This window comes from Convolutriloba macropyga, unplaced genomic scaffold (assembly GCF_964194025.1).
Source record: "Convolutriloba macropyga unplaced genomic scaffold, txConMacr16.3 SCAFFOLD_1890, whole genome shotgun sequence".
NCBI classification, from domain to species: Eukaryota; Metazoa; Xenacoelomorpha; order Acoela; family Convolutidae; genus Convolutriloba; species Convolutriloba macropyga.
Window position 1 is genome coordinate 27501 of NW_027450731.1, and position 11489 is coordinate 38989.

The 11489-nt window shown below is 37.0% G+C and overlaps 1 protein-coding gene across 1 annotated transcript in view; it reads right to left on the reverse strand.

Annotated features, from left to right (window-relative positions):
• Nucleotides 1–8216, reverse strand: part of LOC142356110 (uncharacterized) — a 25788-nt gene extending 17572 nt beyond the window's left edge. Inside the window, exons 1-4 of the mRNA XM_075408078.1 lie at nucleotides 8110–8216; nucleotides 4574–4811; nucleotides 1975–2036; nucleotides 547–810 (exon numbers count right to left, since the gene is read on the reverse strand). Coding sequence (XP_075264193.1) covers nucleotides 547–810; nucleotides 1975–2036; nucleotides 4574–4811; nucleotides 8110–8216 — 671 coding nt within the window. The remainder of the gene's footprint in view (nucleotides 1–546; nucleotides 811–1974; nucleotides 2037–4573; nucleotides 4812–8109) is intronic.
• Nucleotides 8217–11489: the final 3273 nt, after the last annotated feature.

An 11489-nucleotide genomic window follows, 5' to 3' on the forward strand; every position in this document is an offset into this window, starting at 1 on the left:
CTAGCTACATAACTTTTTTTCTTTTTTGTAACCTTTCTGAAATTGGTACGGTTATATTAGAATTTTCATTGCACCAATCTTTGAGTTGTTTCCCGTAATCTATCGGCTATGTTTTATTCATACCCCAATGTGTCATAAGTTTATCTGCAACTTCTGTACAAAAAAAATTTTTCTATCTGTTATATATGTCTCTACAACAATTCTTGGAAAGAAAATGAACTGTGCATACGATTTTTTCTGATCCAATAAATTTTGGTTCCTTTTGCTTAAAAAATAATTTTGCGCCTATAAAAAAAATGATTCGATTCTCCGGCAGCCACTTTTTTGTTTTTTGTTCTCTGATAAGGTAATCAGGTGTGCGTTTTGTAATCCAGGTGTGCGCGTGCCGGAGAGTATGACTATTAGGTACGATTGTCAATAACCGCCAGTCCAGTCTAGTTTCTATTCGGTGAATATTTTAGACGAACAGCATAGAAAAAATCTGCATATAGCATAGTAATCTAAGAGCAAAAATTGATCGATTTAACGCTGAAAAAATCAACATACTCAAAAGCCTTTTTTCTTCGCCAGGACAACGGGAAATCAGAACACGCTATATACATCTCAACAGTTGATCCAACTCCAGATTCGAACTCAAGTTCTGTTAGCAGTGCGTGGGTTGACAGCGTGTTATTTACAGACACAAGATCAGTGTAGAGAGATCGGGTAAACGATAACAGTGTGCTGTTTCGACCGAAAGCACTCTCGGCCAGAAGGTGCGTGAGGTATTCTTTACCAGCTACCACATCAGTTATCGTTGCATCATTTGGACTGAAAATATAGGCATGACCTCTTCATACATTTATTTCATATCTTATTCATACATTCATTTCATATATATATATATATATATATATATATATATATATATGTATGTATATATATATATATATATATATATATATATATATATATATATATATATGTATATATATGCAGGTGTGTGTGTGTGTGTGTGTGTGCTTGTGTGTGTGTGTGTGTGTGTGTGTGTGTTTGTGTGTATGTGTGTGTGTGTGGACAGAATAGGGCCCTCATCCGTATTTTTTAATGTATTTCCTACCCGAGTCGAGATGTCAACGCTAAAATTGCTAAAAGGTGTAAGATTTCGGTGAATTTAAATAATAAAGTGTAAGATTTGCGCTCAGTACGATGCGGTAAATAAAAACTTTTAAGCAGTGACTTTTTCTCACTGCTTTAGCAGTGAAAGAAATTTTTCACCACTATCAGCAGAATGCGGTGAGAAGAAAATTTTACAGCGCTACCAAGATGCAGTAAAAAAAAATTCAGTGCATCAAGGATGCGGCATAAAAAACTTTCAGAGCTACCAGGAGGCTGCGAAAAAATTATTCAACGCAGAAATCGCAAAACTGCTTGTCTTAACTTCGCAAGAAATATCATTGAAGTAAGTGACAGATGTTGAAGTGGAATAAAAAGCTGTTGACATGCAGGTTACAGGTTCGAAACCGTGTGCGGCAGTTTCTTTTTCTGTAAGAAATCCGATGAATGCGGTGAAAAATTTTTTTCACCGCTAAAAACCGCAAATCTTACAAACATTCAACGCATTCAACGCTAAAACATGCGGGCGGTTTGAGGTGAAAAAAGGTTTTTCTCGCCGCTATTCACCGCTAATCTTACACTGCTTTTTGACCAAACCTCGACCCGGACTAGTTCTAGATAACTGATTGAACCAATTAGTTACTGAAGCTTACTGAAGATCACAAATTTTACTGAAGTTCGCTGATAAACAGCTAAAAATTTCTCTTTGCTTCATTCAATTTTTTTGTAAATCATTTGTCTACGTTTTTCTTCAAATCCCACATTGATTTGACAAATTCAATAATTCATGGATGACCCAATGTAACTGCTACAAAACATAAATTTTTCATTTATCCCATCAGTAAATCCTTTGAAGAACAGGTGAATAGTCTGGCTCACCTCTGGTTGTCGAAGATGCAAGGACATGTCCCGTCTGCTGGCTCCAACCAAATGTAGATTTTCTGCAAGAAGTTATTGGGGTTATAAATTATAAATCTTCTTCAACAAAAACACCACATGCTGAAGAAAAAACAAATTAATCATTGTTGTATACGTCTACCAGGCCGAGAAACGATGAAAAAGTTAAAGTGGTCCAGGTTTTAGCAAGGGGGAGAGGGGTTAAATGAGAGTAGTTTTTATACAGGAACAACAACCCCCGGCTTTAATTGACAGTTAAAGACTGATTTTTCTTTGTATGCGTCTGAATTTAGGCAATTTGCTCTGAAAAACTTTTTTACTAACAATTCACGACCGCAAAATACTGCTCTTCTTTGCCGGAAAACTTCTTAAGAGCTCCCATTTTGGATGTAAAAATCGACAGTTTGTGCTTTAACATTGATATCCACAAATAGACTTCTTTTTATGACAAAAAGCTTCATAAAATTCAAGCACAGTTTTGTTGATTGCCAGTAAGAGAATTGGTATGGAATTTGATCTCTCTAATATTTAGCAAATCTGCAAAACGCTGAAATCTGATGTTAATTAGATCAGCAGAAACTGATTGTCATCCCACTAACCAATAGATTAATTGATATTTTTCGGTTTTTCCATTTCCAAATTATTCAATACCAATCAGCAAATATTATGCACACCCAGGTTGTGGTGCTATCCGGAAGTGACCTCTGATCAGACCAAGTCCAGCGCACAAGTCCAATGCACTGATCGGACCAAGTCCAACGCCAAACCAAAACTACAGGTTCTGGGATTTGGTTCGAGCGCACAATAGTATAATGAGAGTTCACTTCGGTCTGGGGATGGTATGATCAGAGGTCACTTAAGTCTAGGGGTGCTATGATCAGAGGTCACTTGGGTCTGGGGATGGTATGATCAGAGGTCACTTAAGTCTGCGGGTGCTATGATCAGAGGTCACTTGGGTCTGGGGATGGTATGATCAGAGGTCACTTCAGTCTGGGGATGGTATGATCAGAGGTCACTTGGGTCTGGGGATGGTATGATCAGAGGTCACTTAAGTCTAGGGGTGCTATGATCAGAGGTCACTTGGGTCTGGGGATGGTATGATCAGAGGTCACTTAAGTCTAGGGGTGCTATGATCAGAGGTCACTTGGGTCTGGGGATGGTATGATCAGAGGTCACTTAAGTCTAGGGGTGCTTTGATCAGAGGTCACTTGGGTCTGGGGATGGTATGATCAGAGGTCACTTAAGTCTGCGGGTGCTATGATCAGAGGTCACTTGGGTCTGGGGATGGTATGATCAGAGGTCACTTCAGTCTGGGGATGGTATGATCAGAGGTCACTTCAGTCTGGGGATGGTATGATCAGAGATCACTTTCGGATGGGAAAGGTCTGCTCAGAGATAGATAAAGCGCACATTAGTCTGATCAGAGACGAAACTAAGCGAAATTGGGTCTGAATATATATCATTTCGAGCAAAAATTTTTTTTCTTTTGATTTTTTGTTCATTTTAGAGATGTTGGCTCTGCCAAGAGGCAACAAAAAGCAGCATTCTGATCACAGACACATCTAGAGTCTGATGATTTTGATCAGAATCAAAGGTGTCCAGCTTATAGAAAAACCCAGTCACCATAAAAAGGAAATTTTGATTAACTGTAGAACACGCCGTTTTATATAGCAAGCTGTCAAAATTCACCCAATGAGTTCGAAATATGCACTACTGGTAAACCAAATAATTTTCTTCGCAGCTGTTAGGTTTTCATTTTTTTGGCAATACACTTAGAATGGTCTTTTCTTTAGATGATTTTGATAATGCAAACATCAATTGAAGAAAAAAAAATTTTAAAAAATCGTTCATAGAGAAAACCATTCACTGATCAGACTATTTCGAGCGTTATTTAACCTGATCGCACAATCGTCTGAACAATGGTCTGAGTTTGGACTGAGCCATGGTTGCACAATCGTCTGGACAATGGTCTGATTTCAGTCTGATCAGATGTCATTTCCGTCTGGGAAGGTCTGATCAGAGACAGTTTCGAGCGCATTTCGAGAGCACACGGTTTTTCGAGCCCACGTTAGCGTGATCAGAGGATACTTTGGTCTGGGATGGTCTGATCAGAGGTTACTATCGTCTGGCGCGGTCTGATCAGAGGTCACTTTCGGATGGCACCTCAACCTGGGCACTATATGTAGCGAGGAAAACTTGCGAATTTTTAATTATAAAACACTTTTTTCTATTTTAAGGGTTTTTCATAAATTCAAGGGAAGAAAAAGCAGACTTATATGATAATATATTTTGCACATAAGCGATTTTATAAACTCACTTGAAAAATATTCAGGAGAAAACCAGACTATTAATAAGAGTTTCCCTTGATCAGTTATTCGACAATCGATCGCCACAACTTCACTTTCATTTCTTTGGGTAGAGCAAACATCCTTCCGAACAAGATCTTGGTCGTTCAATGCTCTTTTCAACGATAGTTCATGGTTTTTTAAATAGATTACTGAAATATACACATTCACTTCGGACCCAATTAGTGAAAGCGGCTTGTTTTTTTTTATTTTTCGTTTCATAAAATTAAAGTTACCTCAAAGTACGCCGGATTAGTCCATCCAAAGTGTATTGTATGTTCAGTGACTGTAATATCAGTGACAATTGTTGGCTCAACTGGATAAGTGGATTCGTGGAAAGTGTAGTTTCTCACAACTGCAACTGGGGGGTCTCCCCTATTACTTGTGTATCTCCTCCCGAGACTAATCACGCTCATTTCGATTGTGTAGAGGTCACCGGGGTCAAGGTCACTGAATCGGAATGAGTTGATGGTTCTGAAGGAAAAGTGCAGCGTCATTAACATCACGTTTTGTTTTGGTATTAGAATTCAAATCGCATATTTTCGTGTTTTTAAGGCACTGTCAACAGTGACAATTCCCCAACACTATTTTTCATTTTACGTCAGTTTTCTCCAAGTTGTGAATTACGTGAACCACGGACAACAGCGACGAAAAAAGTAAATTTTGTCACTCAATTTTGCGGCTGACGCAAAGAACGCTCAAAATCATACTGTCAGACTTAATGCTAATGAATACCGTGATATCAGTACTCGGAAGACTGCTAATTGCATTTTCAATCCGCAATCGGCAGTGCGATAAACTTTTCTCAATTTAAAACACTAATTAGGCTGCTTCTTTTCACTTCGGACTAATTCACACTATCGTGAGCATTAGATACAGTATCCAACCCCAGCAGCGATGATGCTGACAACAGCGACGGTAGATTAGTTATAGTGACGGATCAATCGAAGCTAAGCTGATCTACTTTGAAAGCTGATCAGTTGTTCTATCAGCAATCAGAAAACTGTGCTTTTGATTGTAGTAGGACGGTAGTAGGACGGTATTGTAGTAGGACGGTAACTTGTAATGAGCGGTGAAATGTGGTGAATTTTTTTTGAGTTCACCGCTTACTCACCGCAATATGATATACGAAAATTGCGGTGAAAAAAATTTTTTCACCGCTTATCTTACATATTTTCCAAAATTTTTCTCGACCCGGGTAGTACAAACTAAGGGCTATATATTGTAGTATGAAGCTAAACTAAATATTTTTGGCCTGGAATTGATCTAATTTTGAATGCACAATCCGATTTTTCCCAAAAAAATTTAATAAATTTTTGGGCAAAAAAATATGAACTCCCTGACTACGTATTAGAGACGTTGATCCAATTGCCTAGGCTAAAACTAACAGTGTATAACCTGGTATAACTATTAGGATATGATAATCTCCTGTCTGATCTCACTGGCCCAAACAAATTTTCGACAGTTTTCATCCATGTTCCTGCAATTTCGTCCTTAATTTGTTGATATTTAATACCGTTTCATTTTTAACCTTTTTATGAGTTTTAAGGTTTCATTAAACGATGCATAACTTATTTTGATTATTTTGAATTAAGCATAAGTTTGTATGTTTGCCGAGATATTTTATAGTTTACATGTCGGGTAAAATTGTTTTAACAGAAGAAAATTAGCTACACAATTGAAATTATAAAGTCAAGAGTAAAAAACAGGTACGTAAATTTAAAACTCAGAATTTAAGCGCTTAATTGCACTAATGTCGTAAAGCTGCAAAAAATTGCATGAGTCTTTGCACAGTTATTTTGCGATAGGGGGCGGCAGCTGATGGGGAGTACGTGTTTGTATGTATCGGGAGGTGTGGGGAGGGGGTAGCAATGTGTGTGTGTGTGTGTGTGTGTGTGTGTGTGTGTGTGTGTGTGTGTGTGTGTGTGTGTGTGTGTGAGGTTTGGGGATCGTTGGGGGAGGGCTGGTTCAAATACTTTGGAGGGACTATAACGTCCATTGTTGAAAAACTGGGGTCAACGTTCTAAAATTGAAGTTAATGTTCGATAACAAAAATCAAGTTTGAGGCCTTGACACCAAATAGGAAAAACAAATCATTGTACTCCTATCCGAGTCGTAACAGGGAAAAATCATGAAAGTATCTTCAAAAAGGAGTACTTATGTTAAGACAGTGATTGCTTCTAAGGGCGCGGTCAACGCATTTAATTCGGCAACTGAGAATCATATCAGATTTCGGTACCTCTTATAAATTCTTCGTAAGCTTTTATATTTTTATTGAGGCCGTTAATTAGTACAAAACGATTCCGTAAGAAGATTACACATTAGTGAACTTCTATAGTTTGAACAATTTCTGTAAATAGTGGAAAAAAAACATTCAATATGTAATTGTTGCAAAAACATTTGTGAATTTTTCTTACTTTAGTTGTTTCATCAGCTCTTTGTTGAACATCTCAATCTCATTACAATTTTGTGCGTTTTACCCTCACGCACTGTTTTATACAATCGGCTCCACGCGCAGCATATGTACATTTTTGTTACTCATTTTTACCCCACCGGCAATTGCAGTGAAATTTAATGCGGTGGATGCGAAGAGAAAAACTTACTTTGCCTGGTAGCGGTGAAATTGTAGTAGACGGTGACGTGCAGTGAGCGGTGAAATGTGATGAATTTTTGTAAATTCGTCGCTTACTCACCGCAATTCACAGTAATATTATATACCGAAATTGCGGTGTGAAAAACAAACCGCGATTATCTTACATAATTTTCTAATTTTTCTCAACCCAGTTACAAACTAATTGCTGTATATTGTAGAATGACGCAAAACTAAGTGTTTTTTGCTTGGAATGGATCTAAATTTCGAAACACAATTCAATTTTACTCAAAAAATTTAAAAAATTTTTTTCTCAAAATATTATCAACACTCTGACTAAGTATTAGATACGATGATGCAATTGCCTTGCGCGTATATTATCGGTAAATAACCAGGTATAACTATTAGGATGTAAAAATCTGCTGTCTGATCTCATGGGCGCATAACAATTTTTCGACAGTTTCCATCAAGGTTCCTGTATTTTTTCCTCAAATTGTTGATTTGTTGATGTTTAGTGCCATTTCTTTTTAAACCATAATATGAGTGTTAGGGTTTCAAAAAACGATGTATTACTTTTTCGATTACTTACAATTATACCTAAATTTGTAGGTTTACTGAGATATTTTATAGTTTACATGTCGGATAAAATTTTTGCAACGAAAGAATCAGCCACAAAATTGAAACTATTAAGTCAAGTCGATAGAAAAAAAACAGGCAAGTTAATTTAAAAATCAAAATTTAAGCGCTTAATTGTACAAATGTCAAAAAGCTGCAAAAAATTGGGTGAGTTTTTGCACAGTTTTTTTGGAAGTTAATGTTCGTTAACAAAAGTCAAATTTGAGGTCATGACATTAGATAAGAAAAACCTGTAGAATCCTTATACTCCTTTTCGAGTTGTTACAAGGGAAAGATTATAATATAATTGTTGCAAAAGCAATTATGAATTTTTTTGAATTTTTTTTTCACTTGAACATCGTGCTCTCATTACAACTTCTTGCGTTTTACCCTCACGCATTATTTTATACTATCGGCTCCACGCGCAACACACATGCGTTTTATTTTTCACTCAATTTTACCCCACTGGCGTAAATTATAAAACTAATCATTATTATTATAAATGACACTGAGAATGTGTTCAAGTTTTTAATTTTAAGCAGTTAGACCATAATTTTTTTTACTCACGCGAAATTGTAGGAATGTTCTTGCTCAACTGTTCCCAATTCGCCAGTGATCGCAATTTTTATTTCACTTCCTGTGCCGGACTCAATGAATACATTCAGCACAATCATATCCGTGGTTGAAGACGTCGAATTGATTATCTAGAATAGTTTAAACTGCTAGGTAATCTTTACCAAATTTTGCTCTCGAATGGCTTCTCGAATGTTGAGTCCAGGGTTAATTAGAGCTGCTGAACTGCGGGAAAAGACGATACCTGATGAAAAATGGTCTTGAAACTTTAAAGAATGGCTAATTTTCAATTTTGAAGAAATTTTGGGGGATTAAAATCAAAAAAATCATAGTATAACTCTGCTTTAGTACATTACAGATCGTTGCTATGTACAGATTTACTCATTCAAGCGGCGGCCAAGTTTTTAAGTATGCTTTTTGTGTTTAATCGAATAAATAACAGGATAAATTGCATGGCGACTCACTCTCATAGCCCTGCTTTGTCAACCTCTAAGAAAACGGCCTTCTGAAAACAGTCACTTTCAATTAAATTATAAAAATCTTTTGCGTATCAGTTTGATTTCATCGCATTATATCACTCGGAGCTCCCTCTCATCATAAATTCTCAACATTCTTAACATTCTCATTCCCTTTTTATGTTAATTATTTCTCAAAGCTAGGCTTGTTCAATGGCATGATTACTTAAAGAGTACTATGGTGTAGTTACATTTAACGTACCCCCAAGGATGTATCTGTTAGTAATATCGGTCGCAAATACGATCATCGATAACGTTATGGAAACTGATAAGAACTAGGTTTCCTGCTAACCAGGTATCTCAGTTCATGATTTAATCACATATAAAATACTGGTTGTAATGCTCCGTTGCAAAATTCTTTAGATGTCAAATAGGTAAAATATTAAAAAGATATTGTGTATTCATTCATTTGCATACGACTAAGGTTATCAATTTCAAGTATCCTGCTTTATCCATTCACAGTAGGTGAAATATCAAGAGGTTACTTTGTAAGGCTCCACAGTTCCGACCCTTCACAGGTCGAGGTTTGGCGGTGAAACTTCGTTAGAATTGCGGTAAAAAAAATTGTCACCGCCTACTTCTTAAATATTTTTGCAGTTCCCGTACCTTACCTACAGAGCAGATCATAACTGGAACAAAGTAAATTCAGGGAAACTCTCAGAGCTGGAGCAGCGTTTGATTAGGTCACATTTTACGCTTGACAGAGTAGGTCCAGAGCAGAAGTATGTGTTAACCCTTAACAGAAGAGCTCCCAGAGTAGCCCTATTCTGAGCTATCTTGACAGAGCTGGCCCAGAGCAGGCCTACTCTCGGACAACTCTTGACAGAGCTGGCTCAGAGCAGGCCTTCTATGGGACAGCTCCTGACAGAGCTGGCTCAGAGATGTTGGTTCTCCTAAGAGGAAACAAAAACCAGCATTCTGATCAGAGGCACATCTAGAGTCTGAAGGATTTTATCAGAACCAAAGGGTCCAGCTGAGAAAAAATGCTGGTCCATTGAAGTTCATCCGTTGTGTCAAAAATGTGCACTAACGGCATAGTAAATAAAGAAAGGTCTTTTCTTTAGATAAATTTTATACTTCAAACATCATTTTTATGAAAAGATTATAATATAGAAATATAGTTAGTTTTAATCTGTGATCAACTCTGTCAAGGCTGACACCGGAGTAGACCTACTCTGTGATTATCTCTCTCAAGGCAGAGTCCAGAGTAGACCTACTCTGTGTTCTACTGTGTTAAGACAAGACCCAGAGTTGAGAGGTCTCCTACTTTGGGGGAGCTCTGTTCCACCTCTGATAGTGCACATAACGCTGAAATTATCCTGCTCCAGCTCTGATCAACTCTGGAAGTTCGGTACGGGTTTTGTTGTTTGTACGCTATTTGTTCTTTGTACGTCAGTTTTGTTTCGAGATAAACTCCAAGGTACTTGCACTGTAGTTATTTCTTGCTCAAGTAATTTCAATGTTTCCTCGCACTTGCAAATTTTACCAAAATGCATGAATACGCACTTTCAATAGTTCACTGATAGTTTGTTAGTCATTCAAAGCGATCAATTCTTGATTAATAACATTGAATTCCTTCCCAGTGCTCACTACTGTGGTATCGTCAGCAAAAGGACTCACTCTGTTTTGCCTAACTTGATTTGGTAGGTCTTCGATAAAAACAAGAAACAAAATGGGCCCAAGATTGAGGCCTGAGGAACACCAGTTTCAATTGGTAATGCTTCAGTGCTTTTTCCATGATGACAGACACATTGAACTCTATCAGACATTGACTTAATCAATATTTCTAAAATTGGCCCACGAATACCATATCTCTCTAGTTTGTCTAGAAGATTTTTGTGATTCAGTGTATCAAAAGCTTTTGAAAGATACAGAAAAAATGCAAGCCCTTGTTGTTTACGCTTGATGCTTTCTCTGATATAATCAGTTATTTCTCCAATAGCGTGTGCAGAGGAACGGTTTGAACGGAATCCGATTTGTAGCTGGGTGAACAGGTTTTGAGTCACAAAAAAACTTGGACATCCTTTTACAGAGAAAACTTTCATAATTTTTTGAAAGAGAATTCAAAAGACTGGTTGGTCTGCAATTTGCACAATCCAAGTAGTTTCCTTTTTTTTTTAATGGTACAATTTTTGTATTTTTTAGGCTATATGGAAACTTTTTCTCATAACATTTATAAAAGATAAAGCAATATAAGGGTCAATGATTGGCAAGCATTATAACAAAATTTTATTACTGGTTCTATCGTTGCCAAAAAGTTTTTTTTGGATTTCATGAGGGATAATATTTTTGCTATCTCGTCACGAGTTCTTGGGAAGAGGTTCATCGACACTATAACTCTTTCCACTATAAACGGTTCAGACGCTTGGTAGCTATCCTGTCCGATAGCGTTTTAATAATTTTTTTAAAAAAATCATTCAATTTGTCTGCTTTTGGAGTTTTGTGACTGACCATGTCGTCAATTGTTATAGTGCGGAAGACTCGAAAATGTTTCCGAGGAGTTGCATTGGCTCCTACTTCTTTCTTCTGCTGGCGGATTTCTTGTGTTTACATCATTCCTTGAACGCTGCTATCGTAGTTTGTATTCATCGGTCGGAGAATTCAACCATAAATGAAAAAAATGGCTCCTTTTTTATTGCGTTTCTTTATATTTTTTTTTGTTATCAAATCTTTTTTTATGATAATAGACTTCAAGCTAAGGTGCAAACTTTTGAATTTTATACATTATTGATTTCGATAATTCCAATATACTCGGCAGTGACGTTATCAAGGTCAATTTTTTGCAGACTTTGGTCCTGCACGAACAAAAAAATCTAGGACTGTGTTCACCCATCATATGAAACGTTTCCCTGCCAAATT